At 41.0% G+C, this 20,060-nt stretch overlaps 1 protein-coding gene across 1 annotated transcript in view; it reads left to right on the forward strand.

Annotated features, from left to right (window-relative positions):
• Positions 1–20,060, forward strand: part of ME1 (malic enzyme 1) — a 141,872-nt gene that overhangs the window by 114,431 nt on the left and 7,381 nt on the right. The window contains exons 9-11 of the mRNA XM_009649151.2: positions 10,586–10,691; positions 14,185–14,327; positions 16,965–17,138. Of these exons, the coding sequence (XP_009647446.1) occupies positions 10,586–10,691; positions 14,185–14,327; positions 16,965–17,138 (423 nt within the window). The remainder of the gene's footprint in view (positions 1–10,585; positions 10,692–14,184; positions 14,328–16,964; positions 17,139–20,060) is intronic.

The raw sequence follows: 20,060 nt of genomic DNA on the forward strand, positions 1-20,060 counted from the left end.
TATAAATTTAAAAAAATTTAAAATGCCCCCCCCCCTCCCCCCCCAACAGACAGAAAATACAACGTAAGCCTCTTAAAGCTCGTGATTTAACTGCTGGGAAGTCATATATACAGCAAGTAAATAATTAAGATATTCCTGGTTCCTTTTTCTGGCCTGAGGGAGAAAGCTGTACTTTAGGTCCACTTAGGAAATTATTTTGGCTTTAGCTGATTGCACAATAGTGCTGCAGGACTTGAAGGACTTTCCAAACTCTTAGAAATGAGCTAAAAGAAGTAAAATGAGGAAGATTTATGAGAAAACAGTACAATGGGAAGGACTCTATTGTTAGAAACCTTTTCACTATTGCAAAGATAAGATTTGCCAAGCCGCAGCATAGATCACCAGTGAACCAACTTTTGCATAAACTAAACTGACTTTTGTTTCTCATTGCCAAGGAGGTGTATCAACGGAAACTTGTTCAATAAGAGTCCCTTAAAATTTGCCCCATCAAAAACTGCCTGATCAAAAGACTTTTTCTTGAAGCAGGGAGACCTTTTCAATCCTAGAAATACTCTGATCTGTTGCTTTAGCAGGATGAGAAATAACAGACTCTCTGAAGACTCAGCAATTACTTTGTCCAACTAAACTTATTTTACATCATTTTTATTCTATGCTGTCCTTTGATCATTAATTTTGCAATGCGTGATTATAGATTTAAACATTGTTTCTCCTTTCATCTACTTTCTGTAGTATTTCAACCAGTGCAAACCAAAGAAAAATAACCCTGGAACTTTAGTTGACCTGACCGCAAACAGTTTCCACCTTTTTCTTCTTCTTCCCCTGCCCCCAAAAGCTGCCACGAAGTCACTTATCAAGCTCCTGTAGCTGATTTTTACTTTGTGGTTTTTTAATTGTTCCAAGTGCAGCTGTGTTTTCATTTTCATGTTAATATTTTTTTTTCTTTTCCCCTGGGAACCATCTTTTTTCATTAAACCAAGTCTGATGACCAACTTTTCTGCTATGTTGTGGTGAAGGAGCTGGTGATGAAGGTTATGTTTGTTATACTGTCTGTAGTTGTGTTCTTTACTTCATTCTAGAGACCCTATAATGTTGTTCATATTGTTTTGGGGGTTGTTGAGGTGTTTTTTAATCTGTTCAGTATGCTTTCACCTTTCAAAACTATTTTTTCTCCAAAGGTGGATGAGGAAGGTTTGCAGATATAATTAGAATTTTGCCACTCGAACTATATGACTTTGCTCTTTGAAACAGACATCACTGCTCTTGAAATTCCTTTCTTAAGTATCCCAGTTCATTCAGTTTTAACGTTTAATTAAAAGACACTTTTAAAGTATCTTTTGCGCTGTTGTCTACTTGGAGATTATGCATAAGCAGTTGTGACTCCTCCTTATTCTGAATTCTGTCACATTGTCACATTCTGTCTAATTTAATGGATATTTGCTTATATGAACACACTGATGGGTAATGTCTCCCACATTCTTTTTCTTTCCCATATGCTCAGTGTTCCCACTATTCTTCTGTTAAATTACACAAATATGCATAAATATGTGATGTGTGTTGAACACATTTTGTGTCTTCTTTAAATCTGCCATAGCCAAGCTGCCATGTTTAGCTATATTAGTGGCCAAATCTCCATCCATGAACTTCAAAGACAGTAAATTCTTTCTTGTCAAGTAGCTGAGAAGAGGCAGAAAGTGATAAACAGTATTGGGATGTTCATGAGGTTTACCATTGTCTGAGCATTTTAGTTATGTGCTGCAAATGCTTCTCTCTCTCTCTCTCTCTCTCTCTCTCTCTCCCCCCCCCCCCTTAAGGCAATACCAAAACCAGGGTAGGGTGATAGGCAAGACGGTTCTTGGAACTGCCTCCGAATATTATGCAAATGATAAGGCATCTTTAATGTTTAAAGGGACTCAGTAGAAACCCCCCACCCTCTGCCAAGAATGGATGCTCCTCTGCTGGGTTTATCTGTAATTTGCAAGACAGCGTTAGATTTTTGTGTGCCACATAATCTCCAGTGTACACATGAAGTTCCCTCACATAGGATGAATGCCATCCTTAATTTTAGAGTATGTCAACATGGAGCAATGTTGCTTTTGAGGGTTTTATACTCTGCGCTTTCAGCATAGTTCAGCACAGTAATACTTGTGTCTGATTGAGTGCTTTGTATTTTAAATGTCCATTAGACGTGTGACCTTAACCCCTGTAAGACTTCAGATCATCTGAGTGAAGCCCAAAACAAATGGCAAGAACAAGAACATCAGCTGAGGTCCAGTAGCTGAAGGCCTCAGAATATCCATTTTTGTAAGAGGAGGACTGATATAGACCCCGGAAGTTTACCAATCTATGTGGTCCTAAATAATTAGAATGGAAATACCCAGGTAATCCTGTAGCTAATCCTCTAAAACTTTTCCATTTTCCCTCCTTCCCCTGTTTGAATATCCCTGGCAATCTTATTTGGAAAAGGTCCTCACAACCACTGAAGTGGCAGTGGATATGACTCTGATTAAAGTTCATGGTTTGGTCAAAGCGGGATCCATACATAGTTCAGTCTTTGCTTAGAGAATGAAAGAAGAGAAAGGACAACATTTGGGCCTGATGGCACTGAAATTCTGCTATATAGGTGTGGATGTTCCTATTACAGTCAGCAGAGCTCGTGTAATAAACGAAAGAGCCTTTAGAGCTCACAATCAGGTATCTTAATGTTGAACTGAATTCCATCCTGACTGTCTGTTACCGAATTTTCTTATTTTTTAGTAATAATCACATTTAAAAAAATGTTTGTATTTCATTCTAGATACTAATTTGATAGTGGCTTTAATGTTAACTTGGTATATACCACTTAATATTATATCTGCCTCTTCTGCTAACTTAATTATTTCTAGCTTTCTTTTTATCAACAGTCAATTATTCTCTTCCCTCTTCTCCTTGATCAGCTCATTTATGGCTAATTGCAACTGGCTATGACTATTTTAGCCAAAAACGTGCTTTGCATCTTAGCAAAAATGCAGTGTCTTGGGTATCTCCATGGTGCCACAATCACTTAAAGCAGTTCCGGCCTTATTTTACTCATGTACTACCCCAACGAAGCAATCCTTGTTTGCTTTGTCAGTTGTTTTGATGTCTGGGGAGGTAATCTGTGCAGTTTCATCTTGCATTTATCTTGTTCTATATGAACTGTAAGTTTTGCAGAAAGGAAACACATTAATTTGTCTTTGAACGCTCATGGCATTACTCATACTTGGCCAATAATGTAGGAAAACAAGTGAGGACAGAGCAAAAGGGTGATTGGTGGGGTGTGCTCAAGGAATACCCACATCATAAAAGAGGCACCATGAAAAATCTGGGTGTTAAATGAGTTAGCATGTAACTGTTTCGTCTTTGACACCGTGTGCATTAGATGTACTGACGAGACGGTTACCTAATTTGGGCTGTTTATGATTTCTTTTTCTCAGGCTCTGTTATTGAAATCAATGATTGTTTTCCTCCATTTTGTTTCTGTTGTTCTGTGGCTCTGCTTCTCAGATCTTATCTTCCTGACAGAATTGTCTTTATAAATTTTGTCCTCCCTGTCAACCATGTGTGTTTATTTACATGGAAAGGGTGTTTTATAAATTCTACAGGACTTAAAGAAACAGCCCTAATCTTCGAACAATGTGTTTTAAAGTCAACACCAGAATTACATTTCTTACCTAAATAGTATGTTTTACCGCCAACCATTATGACATTATCTCCTCAAAATGTTGTGGTTTTTCCCATAGTTGGCAACAAACTCTTTATTAATTCTGTGTCCAAGCTGCCTCGTCTGGTTTTAATCTGCTCTCTTCACCTTTAGGTGTTAAGTGATGGGCCTGATCAGGAGGCACAGTCGCTTTATAATTACCACTTTGGTATGGGGATTTGGGAGGGTTTTTATGTCTCTGCTTTTTGGTTCCTAAACGAGGTAGCACAGGAGTGCCTGTCACCTGCAAGCCCTTGGGCTTCAGTAACCCCTCCCCAGTGAGTCCATACCTCTACCTTTTTTTTTTTCTTTTGGGCATTTTGCTGCTACTCGTAACCAATACTCTCCTGGAGTTGTGGCTAGGGAGGGCGGCCTGGCCTGTCCCCTCCTAGCACACTCTCTGTGCCTCCCCTGTCCCTTCCTTTTCATGCTTCTGGGGGACTCCCCAGAGAGGTCCCTCAGCTTCCAGCGCTGCCCACAGTCCCTGCCTAGAGCCCTCCAGATGGTTCAACAACAACCTTTAGGCCATGGAGTTACTTATGATGGAAGAGATTAAGAAGTCATGTAGAGATCATCTCCCAACAGGAAGACGTTTCACTACCTTCTCCCACGACTCTTAACCACATCCTTTTTTTGTCCCTTTTCTTCCTTCATGCTTTAGCAACTGCTTTTTTCTCTTTTGCTCTTAACTCTGCAATAGGGAACTCACAGGAAACATGCAAGTAAACCTAAAGTATTTAGCAGTTGGAAATACTCAACTTAACTAATGGACTGCTTTGCTTTTTGGTCTACAGTTCTCATGTCTTTTGTGGTTCTCATGTCTTCAGTATTTAAGAACTTCAGATGAATTTATTAATGTATCTGTGTACTATCTCTGTTCTCTTGTTTAAATAAGCCGCAGTTGACACAGTCAAATGGAGGCAAGCGTTTATATAAATAGATTTGTGCCTCCCTGGTTGTGAGACGGGACGAGTGCCAGCACCGCCTCTAATGTGGGACAGTGCAGTCATCGGGGTGCTCTGGCTTATTCTCAGCTGCCTCCCAGCTGATGGAAGGAGCAAATCTTGGAGAACTTCCAGCCCTGCCTCTCCTGCCTCGCTGGCTTTAAGCTGCTCTGCTTTTCAGCCCTGGTTCATAGGGCAGCCCCGGCAGGACCAGCTCAAACAGGGCATGGCATTAGACTTCGCATTGGTGGTATTTGTAAGATTTGCCTCCTGTTTTGTAATATCCCATATAGATGTCTGCTGTGCAGTCTGGTCTCCTGTTTTTACAGCTGTTTTCGATGGATTTTCTCAGGGTTTTATTGATGGGTCATTTTTGTTTGTTATCCGAGCCTCAATTTGGTTCTATAATATGATGATATGAGTAACTTTCTGTGGAAACTGTGATGTACATTTGCTTGACGCCTGGTCCCCACAATTCCTTTGCTTCTTCTGCTGTTGATTAGCCACTACAACTAAAAACTTAAGAACCCTCCCTAAAACTAAGAACTGCTTTCAGTTCAAATCCAAAATACAAAAGCCAACCCCGTAACCCCCCCCGCTACCAAAACCTTGCCACGCAAACCCAGTACATCCTGTTACTTCCTTCTGCTCCTTGAATTGAAAGGTCCTGGTGTCCAAGCGGCTATGTTTTACTATCTGAAATAATAATACATAATACCAATGACTCTCATCCATTAGGGACTATAGACTTTAGGATTGCCAAGATCTTTCATACATAATGTCACCATCGGAGAATGCTGCTATTGTTTCTTTATCTCCATACTTCATCTGCTGACTTAACACAGTCCACATTGTAAGTCATTTGCTAATAAAGAATTTAGCTCATATTACTTTCCATCTGAGATACCACAGTGACTTCTAATATAGCAACATATCTGTTTTCAAGTTGCTTTGTTCTCTTTTGTTCAAATCCAAAATATCCCATAGGTTTCTTGGTACAAAATGATACTGTGATGGAGGCAATACTTTTCTCCTCCAACGTAATTTCTGACATTTTCTCTCAGTCTTTGGACTTCAGGTTTATGAATATTTTTGAGTGTTTTTAATATTCTTGACCTTCAGCATTCTAGTGAAGCTGTGTTGTACAGTTTATTCAGGAAGCCTGAGTATGCATTAAAGATGCTATGGTTGTCTTCGTGGTACTTTAGTATGTAGTTTGATTTTTATTTATTTAATTCAAGGAAACTTATTTTAATGCCCCTAGCAAATTACATATCTGTAAAAGATAAGGAAATAATATAATAATACATAGCATTACAAAAAGTTATGCAATGAAATTTTGATGCTTTATTTATTTCTGGGAATGCTCAATATATTTGGGAAGTTAAACCAAGAAGGACATATAGCCTTTTTTTCCTAACTTTACCTTCCTCCTTCTATTGAAAGTGTTTGTGAGTTTGCGTCTTTCCCTCTGAATACCTGCACAGGAATCAAGTCAAGTCTGTCATTTCATCTGTGGATTTCAGTGTGAAAGACTTTCTTTTGGGATTTAGGGAGTGTCACTTGATGTAGCAAAGATGCCTGTTATACAATATAGAAAACATATTACAACTTAAGACAGCTGCTGTCCAGCCTAGATGAGCCTTCATACTGCTATTTGAACAGCGGTGCAATAACATCCTTTGGTAGGAACCCCTGGAAAAATTCCTCCCCTGTGTAGCAAGCACTGAAGTCCTTCAGTGAAGCAGTGAGACTGTATTGAGGCTTGGCGTACTGAAAGGGGCACATCCTTAGATGGCTGATTTTTCTGAGCCCTTTTCATTGAACGAATGAATTTTTAATAATGCTAAAAGAGCAAGACAGTGGACTTAGGAGACGAATGTGAGTGAAGATGGTGTTTCTACTTAAAAGACTCAGAGCTTTATGCACAGAACCCCAGAGCTCATTCACATTCTTTCTTAGTACAGAGTATTTTAAATTTTTCCTTTTCCTGTTAAAAGAAGGGGAATATCAGTGTGCTGTGTGCCATGTTAGTATCTTGGGATTATGGAGGCGCAAGCAGACCAGAGCAGTTTCTGATTTATGATGCCTTGCGTTGATCCTCTACAGCCCATTTCCTAGCAGCGGATAGCCAGGGTACAAAAGCTAGCAAAGCCAGGGCTGGAAATGGGAATGTCAGAAGATGGCCTCTGCGCTTCTGCGAGATCTTTTAGACAGTGCAGCTCTGCACTGACAGGTCCATCCGCTTTGCGTCTCTCCGGTGTCAGGAGGGAAACAAGACAGAAAACCACACAAACCCAGAATTGAGCCTTCTGCATTTTGGCTCCATCCTCTTCCCTCTGCTGACTGACAAAAACCCTGTGATTTCTTATTCCAGCTACAGGCATTCAGGGGCAGATGTCTAGAAGCTTGTACTAAATGGACTGGCAACCCCTTACTTTGAGGTTAAGCATGCACAAAACTGAATTGTTCTTCCTTCCTGCAAGTCATTGCTTGCCCCGTTGGCAGGGCACGGAGGAAAGCTGGCCATGCTCTTGCTGCCACCTTTCTACTTTGCAGAGGGCAGAACTTAAGAATTTGCCAATTTGGGGAGAAAAAGTACCATCTGAAGTACTGTCCTCTAAATTATTGGAGTTTTGAAACCAAATCAACTGGCTGGTTCTTGAAATCTTGGACACAGTTTTTAGGGACGTGTTATGTTAGCTCCTTTAGGATCACTGAATTAACAAATAAAACACATTTCTGATAATCTATTTAAAAATATATATTAAAAAAAAAAACCCTAACCATAGAATTTATTTTACAAGCATTTTCCAAGTAAAAATCTCTATGTACATAGCTGTTGTTATTTTTGCTAAGCCACAGAATTTAATATTTCATTCTTAGTTAATATACTAGAAAAATATTTACTTGGAAACATGATTCATTCTGACTAATGGGATCAAGCTAATTCAGACCAAAGCTAAATAAATACATTTAAAATTGTTTGGGGGTTGGTTTTTTGGTGGTGGGTTTTTTTTTTTCTTTTTTTTTTTTTTTTTAAACAGTAGAATGCCCTATGTGAAATTAAGGGCAGATAGGAATTAAGATAGGGCAGAAATGAAGCTGACCTAAGCTGACCCATCTGGCTAGCACTAGTCACACTAGCCAGTGGCCCAGAAAGGGTTGCAGTGGATCACATCCAGTTTACTGTTTGAGTACTCCTTTGTAGCTAATGAAATGAGAGATGATCATCAATGTCAGTAGGAAATGGGGCTTTGAATCCTTGCTGATGCATCAAGTATTTTAACTGCTCTGCCATTACCTTAATTTTAAAATGTTGAAGCCAACGTTGAAAGCCAATCAAGTGTCAAACTGTTTCATGGAGGATTTTGTTTACTCATTTTGATTAAAAATGAAAATGTAAGAATATCAACACTTTTCTCCACTAAGATGTCAGCCTGGCCTCTTAGCTGTTATGCATTGTGGGAAAAAAATGGCAACACCTTTTCCGAGAGATCTGCCCTGATCTGCAGATCCTGGAGGTGCTCAGAGCTACCAGCCTGCCACAGCCTGAAGAGTGAGCTGGGCATAGCTCTTAGAGATGATTCCTTTTTTCTTGGTAGCCCAGGGCAGTCTCCTGAAGGCTGGATTTTAAGCCCAGATTGAAAACTGGCTTCCTCAACAGCAGCCTGATAAGCTATTAAGGAACGAACTGAAGAAGCAGCATGGGATTGGATGGTCGCCCATAGCACCCATTCCTGGCTTCCCAGGAAACCTGCCTCCAAGTCAGGCTCTGTCAAGCATTTTTATTTCAGCCAACCAGCTGATTAGAATGAAAAGTGGCTTTTATTTTTTGAGTTATTTTGAGTTATTTCTAGCAACAAGTCTTTCGCCTGGAAGTCATAAATGCATTTTTTTTCTTTGGTGACTAAAAAGAAAACTTCATATTTTTCCCCAGAAAATGTTAAGGAAAATTCCTGCTTTAAAATGAGATGCATCTAAACCGTGTGTGTAGACTGTGGGGACATCTGCTGGGGTGCTGAGAAATGGCAGACTTCAAAATGTGCATTGATGGTGGAATGATTTGAGCATGAATATGCCAAAAATTGTTCATATTGCGGCATTCTCCCAAGGCTGAGACTTTCGCATTTTACCCGCAAAGGAAACCAGGTGCCCCTGTCGCAGTGTTTCCGTGCTAATCACTCTAGGAGAACACTTAAGACCCATATAAGCACATCCAGACATAACCTTCTTAATTTAAAAAGCTCTGTATTTTGGTCATGTAAAAAAACCTGTAGAAGAGGAGAAATCTCTGGAAATGCCTCGGAGTCACGGGTGAGCCAAGAGAAGCTGGCGTCCTGGGAGGCAGAGCGGCTCAGTCAGCCCCGACCACATAACAGCCTTCCGCGGCTTCCTGTGGCACCCTCGGGATGGAAACGCTTTTTGTGCAGCTGGAAATGAAAAGTGGCATTCCCTCCTGCCTACCAGCTCTTGCGGTGGCCGTCCGAGGACCAGCAGAGGAGCCTCAGTGATGGGACTGGCACAGCCACATGTTGCCACATCGCAGAATCGTGGTCTGAAATGTGGCATCGAATCTCTCGGTTTTGTTAAAATTAAGAAAAAATGCTATTAAAAAACTAATCCTGGCTTGGATCTGGTAGTATATGCAGTCCTAAATTCAGCCAAAATTGTCAAATTCATAGACTCTGGTGGAATCATTAAATGAATTATGTTCCAGTACTTCAGTATAGTCTTAATTAACTTGCTAAGATTAAGGAAACTTTCATCTTATCAGTTGCAAAACATGTGGCTGGGGAGATGATATATATCTGTTCTGGGTATTTGGTCAAAATTACATTTAGCGTTCCGTTTTCCTTGTGTACTTCCCTATATATCATCCGCTTCTTGCTGTCTGAAATTGCGAGATGTTTGAGGGGCTGGCACTGTCTTCCAGATCTGTTTGAAAAGTGCCTTTGCAGTGATGTTTTCTGCAGACAAGAGAATAAAATGAGAGGTGGAGGTGTATGCATTTTAAACTCTGCTGAAATTTTCAGATGCCTGTGTACAGACAGAGGTCCGTGTATCTAGGCAACTAATATAATTATCACAAATTTTGGCCCCTACTTGCCCGCCAGTCCATGTTATATACACTGAACTCAAATCCTGTTTGCAGCCCAGTCAATGTCAATGATACTCCTTAGCCCTTTTTCCTGCATCTATCATGTTCCATTTGGAAACCTTATTGGGCATCGATGGGTGGAAATTGCCAGTATAGATCAGGGTGGAAGTTATTTCACAGCTGAGTCAATTTTGTTAATGCAAAAACAGTGCACCAGGCACCTGGTTAGAATTATTTTTATTCCATCCTTAAGAATGGATGACTTAAATGTGAAAAAAGTGGAGCAAAATACAGGCTTCCCTATAGTCTCTTTACTCCCCCCATATAGTCTCTATACTTTTAGATAAGAGCAAAGCTGAAAAAGCTAGGAGAAACAATTTTTGTTTTGCTAAGTTATGAATCCCCCCCTGCCCTGGCGCACCTGTACTGTTTGTTATATAAATATATTTATGCTTTATCATTAGTAACCTTAAGCATTTGACCAAATGTAAAAACAGCTTTAAAGAATGCTTCAGAGAAGAAATTAATGATGCTTTCATATAATCGTTATATACAGTGGTGTTTTACAGCTGTTATGAATTTAAAGTAAAAATATTGGATTTAATTTACCTACTTCTTAGAGAAATAGATTAGTCCTAAATTATCCTAAGCGTGTTAGCTGTACACAGTGTAACTTTGTCTAATATGGTATTTGGTGATAGACGCAGAAGTAGAAATGAAAACAGGGCATGTTAAACCAGATACTTTGTAAACTGATGATCCCAGGATATTGGTTTCCATTAAACTTATAATGAAGATCTCTTTCTTTTTTTCTTTACTCAGGGCCGTGCCTCGTTAACATCCGAGAAACAGCGTTTTGCCCATGAACACAGTGAAATGAAAAATCTAGAAGATATTGTTAGAGATATAAAACCATCCGTGCTAATAGGTAATTTCTTTTACTTTAAAGCAATGACCTTATTCTTTGTTGGAAAAAAATGGGGCTGTAGCTTTGTCTGAAGAACAAGATCAGGTTCCCCTGAACAGAGTTTACCTTTGTGTGTTTTTAGAAAACACTAGGTGCATAATGGACTCTATTAAGCAACTGAACAAATAGTAACTATCCAAGCATGTAACATTGCTTTCACTCCAAGCCATCCATTTTACAGGGGGAATAATCCAAGTTGGTTTAAACATCTGATGGAGAACCTTATCGCCTTCCCAAATTACTTCTGATTTGATGTGGATGGCTTAATACAAATAAAAAACCTCAAACTTAGACTGAGAAAACTGAGCTAAGCGCATGTAAAGCTGTGCAAATATGAGCATGCCGTAGCTGAACCTGCTCTTCCCTCATATTTAGGTCCTTAGCCACCAGTCCTTTGTGCAGACCAAACCACAGATTTTACAAAGACTTTTTCTTTTATAAAAGCTGCAGGATTTGGGATCTCGGTAAAGGATTGCTCAGCTCTCTGCAGTTTGGTTATTATATTTCAGTCACAGTTTCAGGAGTGAACTGCAAATGTTCTTAAATAATTTTTTTAATATATAAGACTTGAAAATTCACCTATATCTGCTAGTAAAATCATTCATCAGATGCTGGAAAATCTGAAATCCCTCAGTGAAAATTAGTCTACATTTTAAGAGCTACGTTTTTGACTATGCCTAGACCACATGGTCCTTGTTCAGTAAAATCTGCTTTTGACAATGATCATAAATGAGGTAAATAAAGCTTATCTTTTCCTATGCTCCATAAAGATACGACTGCAAGACAGAGACCAAGTAGTCTAGAGCATTTATTTAGTAGAATACAAAGCTGAAAAAGCTAGTGGAACAGAGGAATAGATTGAATGATCTGTGATATTTATCTAGATAAAGGTGTGTGGATGCTTTGGGAATGTTTGCTGTCAGAAAATATGGATGCTTAGTGTGTCATTTTTATATATAAATCTATGTGGCGCTTTCCTTCAAGGTCATTTTCTCCTATCCATACCTTATAATGAAGGGTCTTCCAACAGAAACAGGAATGAAAATTAATGGGTTTTTTTCAGTTTGGAGGACTAGTCATTCCGTATCTTCCCCTGGGCAGCAGGAGTTATGGGGATAAATATTGATACTCCTCCTCCCAATGTTTTACTTAACTCTGTCTCAGCGAATCCTCATACGCATTTCATTGCCTGCCTTGGCACAAGAAGCTTCAGTTTAGCTTGACCAAATATAAGAAATTGGAATTTTAAAATGAAAACCAAAAAAGCAATAGCAAGTGAGATTGTTCAGAGCATTATGATTTAACTTTATACCTGAAGATATTTGTCATTCTTACAATTGGCTGTCCAGAAGCAGTTTTAGAATCACAGAATGGCAAGGGTTGGAAGGGACCTCGGGAGATCTTCTAGTCCAACCCCTCTGCTAAAGCAGGTTCACCCAGAGCAGGTTGCACAGGACATCATCCACATGGACTTTGAATATCTCCAGAGAAGGAGACTCCACAACCCCCCTGGGCAGCCTGTTCCAGTGCTCTGTCACCCTCAAAGTAAAGAATTTTTTCCTCATATTCAACTGAAACCTCTTATGTTTCAGTTTGTGCCCATTGCCCCTTGTCCTGTCGCTGGGCACCACTGCAAAGAGAAAGAGTCTGGCTCCGTCCTCGTGACATCCACCCTTAAGATATTTGTATGTGTTGATGATGTCCCCTCTCAGTCTTCTCTTCTTCAGGCTAAAGAAGCCCAACTCTCTCAGCCTTTCCTCACAGGGGAGATGCATTAAACATTTGGCAACTGCAGACTTAACCAGAAACTAAGATGTATAACAGGCTCTTGCACAAGTGGGTCAAAATCATGGCTGGCCTAACTGTTCATCAAACATACAGTGGCCCAGCTGGTCTAGCAGAGCTTTTGCATCTGAGCATCCTTGCCTATTGATAGAAGGTGAAGTACAGAGAGCTCAGATTTGCAAAAAATAGTACTATGTGACAGAAACATTTGAGCGAGAGATGTTTAAACTTTGAGAGAAGTCACTGATTTGCATCAACTGAGGAGTTGCCTCTTTTGTTACCAAGGGATTACAATATAGGAAATTTGGCCAGACACAAAACCAAATGGGTCTTAGACATTATTGGGCTCATGTTAAGCACCCAAACAGCACCTAAAGAGCCTGTCGCAGGGTGTGTGGGCTTTCAGTAGTCCTCTCAGGAAACCTCAATCTAAAAACAATTCATGGAATTTCAGTGGGCCACCCACTTCTCCCTGTTGAGGGCATAGGTTGGGCTTGAAGACATCTCTGTGAGATGATACCATGCTTCATGTAGAAGCAGTCAGAAAATACTCTGAGACACCTTTAAGAGATGTTAGTCCTGGAACACGTATGACCTTCTAGCCAGCTCTGCAAGTTGAGGAACCCTTTTAGCTCCCTCCAAGTACCTTGTGCTCTCCTGGGGCAGACACCAACCTGTCCTTTTAGAGTGGGCAATGTTGGGATGCTCATTTGTGCATGAGTGATGAGAGGTTAGAGTACTACTGACCCAAGAGAGACCCTCTCCTGGCCCAGGTTTGAATCTGTTCCTACTCCCCCAAGCAAGGAAAGAACAGCTTCTCTCCTGCTGTTGAAACTCGGATGCAAGGAGCCAGGCACTGGGGGCTCTGAGCAAGGAGGAGGCTACCTTCTCTACAAGTCAAGTGATAGGGGCCTCCCTGGACATAAAGATCCTTAGGTTTATTCCAAGGCCTGTTTATCTGTTTTTCCCTGAAGGCGTGGAGAGCAAGGACCTGGACCTTGAATTCCCAACTCTTGTAGGTTAGGCAGAAATATGGGTGTATTAGCATCTTGAAAACATCACACACACCCCTTTTTGGTTGTGAGTACAGTATGGAGAATAGAAAAGCATCTCTGGTGGGATGGAAAGGGATGTAATAAAAAAAAAATTGTTGCTGTCAGGGAAGTCTTAGACTCAAACTAGGGATTATTCATCAGCTGAGCCTGGAGATGACAGAATGATGAGCTGTAGAAGGCAGAGACTTTACTTGTCCTGTTAGAAAAAATTGAAATCTGACATGCTGGATTTGGGAGAAGCTATGCAGTCTGTTGCATGAGACTTTAGGAGACAGAGTTGTAGCTTTCTACTCCTTATTGGACTTCCCTGCAAGTTAGGTGACACATTTCTATTTCATATAAAGGGCCTGAGAAATGTGAAATGAGAAATTCACCAAACTGTACAGGGGTGAACATGTTCTGCCTTATCTTAGGGATAATACTAAAGTTTCACTGTTGCAAAATCTTTTATACAAAACTTTATTTTAACCACATGTTAGGAAAAAGGTTGAACTCCATTTTTAAGAGGGAGGTATGCAGTAAAAGGAGCTCTGTTCTTTTAAGAGTGACATGCATGTCTTACCTTGAACTGATTGCATTTGTCTGCTTCTTATGTGTGTGTTTTTCTTCTTCAGGAGTTGCTGCAATTGGTGGTGCTTTTACTAAACAAATCCTTCAGGACATGGCTGCTTTAAACAAAAGTCCTATTATTTTTGCTCTCAGCAATCCTACCAGCAAAGCAGAATGCACTGCTGAGCAGTGCTACAAGTATACAGAGGTAACCAAACATTAACATCTCTCCAGTGTACGTAGTGAAAAGTAAATCTGAAATTGCATTTAAAATGGGAGGAAGACAGAGAGTGGAGTAGCAAGTTGGGCTTGATGATCTTAAAGGTCTTTTCCAACCTAAACAATTCTATGATTCTAAGTACTAATCATGTCTCTGTGTGTTGGCAAAATGAGTTAAATTGGGTAACACATTTTCCAGATTTTATAAGGCAATTTCACTGAAGTCAATCCATGCTTGCACCCTTGTAAAAACATTTACTAGCTTTTATTGGTGTCAGGAAAGACTCACAGTCTTTATTATAACCAAAGCATCAGTAGCCATCAATCATTAAAGCCTTGTGTCTGTTTCTGAACTGTACCACTTTGTGTAATATATACACATGGTGGCATGCTTTTCATCTGAGATTTTATAAATGCTCTTTTGGGTAAGAAAAGACGTCAGTACAGGACATAGAATCTTTAAAATAATTTTTTATTAAGAACTGGGGTAACTGATTCCTTTTACAAAGATTTCTGTTACGGAAACTGGTGAAAATTAAGAGAACTGTGCTTGCTTATTTATTACTTGCATTACAGAAGTGCTGATAAACACGTTATCTTGTAATTCAGTCTAGAATTCGAAATGTGTGCGTACTTGACTGCATGTATTTCACAGCTGATTGTGTATGGATTTCTTGTCAAATACAGGGCAGTTTGAATGACAGTTTCACAGTGTTTAAAAGACAAATTTAGCATGCCCGTCCCCTACTGCACAGGACACAATTACAGCGGGAGGCGAGAGCCAGGGAAGCGGCCTGCATGAAGGGTTGGTTATAGTGTGTCATGACATCTGGTAGGCAGAGCAAAAGACACGCTGAAGTATTTGATCTGTCACCAAACCGTATAATAAGCCAGCCATGATAATACTGCACGACACCAAACCAAACAGAATATTCTTCTGAGGAGCTGAATAGCAACAGTGGCATATTTTAAAATGCCTGTTTCCAGTTCTCTAAAATAGTCGTAGATATTTCTGATGCAAAGAGCCTCTGAAGCATTTAAGAGTGACATTTATCACTTCAGCAGCGCTAGGATAAATAAAGGCTGGCTTTTCTTCTCCACCTAAATTTACTGCTTAAATTTGAGAGTGCTCCCTCCCCAGCAAGGCAAGAGCCAGGAGCCTTTGGGCTGCAGTCGTAGAGCCTGTGCAATGTCACCCCACTCATTAGTCCAAAACTGCATTGCCTGCTGTAGAAATTACTTTTCTCTCTCTCCCTGTGTATTAGGAATGATCTGGGGAGAACCTGGATAGTAGTGCTGCAGGTAGGTTGCCTCTGAGGTGCCTCTTCTGCCACCTTTGAATGGCACTTGGTGGTGCCGGCATCTGCTCCCATCCAGGTGTTCCTCATCCCAGGGGAACAGCGAGGCTCCGCCAGACTTCCTGCTCCCTTACAGCCCATCTCTTGGTACTCCAATGGTATCACAACTCAGAACGTGCATGCTACTGAATGACACCAGACCTAATATTCCTCTTAGCTGATGTTAAGCCATTAGCAACATGAGCCCTGTCGCCACATCTGGGCCACCCCACAGGCTTCTGTATGCCCCCACAGTTGCCTGATGTGTGCTGTGTTGCCAGCGTGGAGCTACGCCTGCGTTTGGGTCCTAGGAAGAGATTCAGAGGTCCCATGTGAACTAAAACATAAAATGAATTAGAGCCAGTTCTCTTATCCTCAGGACAAGTGATATGGTGTAACTTGTGCCTGTACAGCTAAATTCTCTTAATTCCCCAAACCAGGCTGGCTCTTCCATACTGCCTGCTGGGACCAGCCTGTGCATGGTGCCTGGGCCCTGGTGGCAACAGTGCTACTTGGCACCACCCAAAAATCTGCTGGGAGACATGATAGTAGTTTATCACATGCTGGTGCCTGAGTTGGTGTCCCCACCCTGCTCACTTCATTGCAATGAGGGGAGCCAACAAGGTCCCAGAAGAGGAGGTCCCATCACCAACTTGTGCTATAGGTTGCACTGTGGGATGACATCCCTGGGACAGAGCTTGCACCTCAGTCATTCTGTTGAGCTGTGGAGTGGGCGCAGGGGCCTGAAGAGGGGAGACTGGGAGGAACAGAGAGCTCTGCCTGTCCCTACAGCTCCTCAGAAATTGCCACACCAAGGAGTGCAACATTTAGTGGCCTTAGTGTCATTTTTGTGGATGATCTGCCACTGGGAGAAAATTCAGCAGCATCACCTGTTGCTACCATGACAGTATTGTCCACTTGGAGTTTGACAGCTCCAGGTGTATTCCTTCTGCCCACGTACGCTTCTGGCATGGATGCACAAAGTGAATAACGAGTGCTGGTTCTCACCTTCTCCTCCTCTGAACGATGCTGATAGCTCTTACCTGAACAAGGTAGCCATTACTCCCCACCATCCGATGGTCACAGAGAATTGCCAGGGATCTCTAGGATCAGCATCCTGATGCTCTTGAGACATACTCCGTTAAGTAGCTCTAATGCCCTCTCAGAAGAGACAGTAAATAGATGTAACCTGGCTTCCACAGTGGCAGATATTTAAAGGGATGTGTGAAATAATTCAACAGGGTTCTCACAACTAACGTGCTTTCTTTGGCTTTCTTGTTACAATTTAGGGACGTGGCATTTTTGCCAGTGGAAGTCCTTTTGATCCTGTCACTCTTCCAAGCGGACAAACTCTCTATCCTGGACAGGGTAACAATTCCTATGTGTTCCCAGGAGTTGCCCTTGGTGTTATTTCATGTGGACTGAAACATATTGGCGAGGATGTGTTCCTCACAACTGCTGAGGTATTGTATTAAAAATTATTTAAATTCCTTAATTTAGTAGCTTGGTAATAATGAACAATTAAACAAAAATAGTTAAACATTATCTTTTAAATTGTAAAAACAGTGCTTTCTGTATAAGGTCTTTATTTGCAAGGTATGTTGTTTTTTATAAATTCTATTTGAACAAGTTATTTTTAAAAAGTTAATACTTCTGACACAAACTTCACCTTCTGTTGGCACGGGAAAAGGAGAAAGACTTCAGTACTGTATTCTCACAGATTAATGCACATATGTACAGTTTGCACACATGTGCGCATAGGTTTGATTTTAAATTGAAAGGAACTGTTATTTTTCTGTCAGGAGCTTTGGGGTGACTTTTGTGGGTGTTTTGCTTGCAAAAAATATTTGAATTTCTTTTAGGTTTTTAGCTTTTTGCTATTTTTGAGTAGAGCTGTTGGCATCATTTTTTTGTGGACCTCCCTTGTCAACAGCTGGTGAAAAGCGCTCCATTGCCTTCTGGGTCCTTGCACCACAGTTTGACACAATTGCTGTGTTATTCTTCCCATCTTTTTTCTTACCCTTTTCTGCATTGGTTCTTTTCTTTCTTCAAGCAATTTTTTATGATCTTTCTTCTGATGTTATCCTACATGTGATCTCCCCTCCCTTATTTCCACTCAGTGGGCAAGAGATGAACAGAGAGCAAATGCTTTTGGTTCTAGGAGTCATTCACCACCTAATTCCAGTGATTGTTCAAAATCTGACATCCACTGTCTTACAGTAGGACATTGTAAAAGCACAGGATTGTATCTTCAATACGTATGGGTGAAGAATCTGGCTGTTGTTATTTTAGAATCCCTTATTCAAACAACATAAAGTACCAGCACTGGTTGAAATCAAATGCTTAACACGATTTTTTAATTTTATTCTTTTTTTTACAAAAAAACAAGTCGATCTTTCAGTTGCTGTTTCTCATTTAAGAAAACTGTAATTTTCTGTGCTTTTCTGGGTCCAGCATCTTTGCTTCTCATCTACTATGGTGTCACAGCACCCTCACCGCTCCTTCCTCTGACCCTTTCAATCTCACCCCCTTCCTGACCTGTGCTGGAGTTCCTGTCTCTGCCATTGCCTCTCTTGGGTCTGCTCTTGACTGGCACCAAGAGCAACGTAATGAGCCTCACAGGACTCAGCTTCACAGAATCCCAGAATGGCAGGGGTTGGAAGGGACCTCAGGAGATCATCCAGTCCAACCCCCCTGCTAAAGCAGGTTCACCCAGAGCAGGTTGCACAGGACTTCATCCAGGCAGGTTTTGAATATCTCCAGAGAAGGAGACTCCACAACCCCCCTGGGCAGCCTGTTCCAGTGCTCTGTCACCCTCAAAGTAAAGAAGTTTTTCCGCATATTCAACTGAAACCTCTTATGTTTCCTTCCCCACTGAGTGATGTGATGTCCAGTGGGGCTCAAGCTCCTGGCTACCCTGCTCCCAGGAAGGTGCTTCTGAGTTCATCCTGCTCAGAGAGAGCCCAAAGCACTGCATGATGCTCTGACCGTGTCCATGCAAAGCCATTAAAAGCCTGATGCTTTGGGGTTTTTTTAAGGGGTATGGATATAAGGAAGAAGGCTAGCCCTAGTTTACCGAGTTAACTCTAATTAACCTAGATGCACTTCAGTGGTAATTTCTACCCAGTCCAATTCATATAAATTACAATCCACTTCGTGGAAATGCAGGGTCCTAATCTTCAAAGAAGCTGTGTAAGCACGCTTGGAAATACCCGGGTCATGTAAGTAGCACACAGAGGAAGCCTCAAAGCAATGCAATTAGCAACTATTATGGAACAGTTTAAAAAAAAAAAAAAAAAAGAAAAAAAAAAAAGAAAAAAAGTTGCCCCAATTAGCAGAAGTGAGAATGCCTGAATGCCTGACTCAACACTTGCAGCTTCTCTAAGGGCCATTGCATTCCAGGATTCTTGCTCCTTGTGTCCTCTTCGTGGATTAAAGGGAAGAAAATGGCCCTTTACTATCACTCGATGGCAACTGGTAGGAAATGTGATCCCATGACCAGCAGTATGTGATATTCTTAAGGGGTGAGCACTTGCACGCTGCTCTTGCTGGACTTCTGAAGGTTTTTTTTAAGGTGCGTATTATGGCATCTTTAAAAAAGTTTGCCAGCAGCTTGCCCTCTATAAGAAAGATATTCACAATTTCCATCTTTAAAATTAGTAAAAAGCCCAGACTGTCTCCACTGGCTTTAACCATCTTAGGAGGGCAATGATCCATCTCATAAGTCTTTGGATAATTATATCCTCCCTTTCAATCCTTCCCTGTAATTTCAGTTGGATACAGTGACCCTCGCTAGCTGGTCTAAACTGCTGTGTTAAACAGTTGTCTTACTTCATTCTAGAAGTTGGTTCATTTTGGTTTGGGTGAAATGGTTCCTATATAGAGAGTGCTGATGGATGAAAGGTGACACATACGTGGATTGAACGGTGTTTCAAGTGGCAGGCTACTAAGCCAGAAGAAAATCTATTCTGAACAAAGCAACTTAACCGAACAAAGAAACGTAACAGTCAGGGAAGTAAAATGGTATCAGAAATTGTGAGGAAGCTTTTAAATTCTCTCTTGAGGTAGAGGTTCTCTCCCGACTCTTCTTTTTTTGGCAAAGGTTTTGCTACATAATTGCCATCCTCTAGTAAAAGCCTGAAGAAAAGTTTGACACGTGGAAATTTTTTTTTTTTTTTTTTTTTGCATAGAAAGCCAGCATTGGCGGCAAGATCAATGGATAGGCACTCGCCTTAAGGCTGGAGCTAAGAGCCGTCATGTCTGGTCCCCTGCTTGCGTGCCCAGGGCTTGGGTGAGCTACAGATGGTTACTGAGCAAGGTGACGGATGATGGATTTCACCTCTTTTGCCCAAAGAGGTGTCAGGGGTGCGAAGGCTGAGAGGGCT

Source organism: Egretta garzetta, unplaced genomic scaffold (genome assembly GCF_000687185.1).
Source record: "Egretta garzetta isolate BGI_Z169 unplaced genomic scaffold, ASM68718v1 scaffold430, whole genome shotgun sequence".
Classification (NCBI taxonomy): Eukaryota; Metazoa; Chordata; class Aves; order Pelecaniformes; family Ardeidae; genus Egretta; species Egretta garzetta.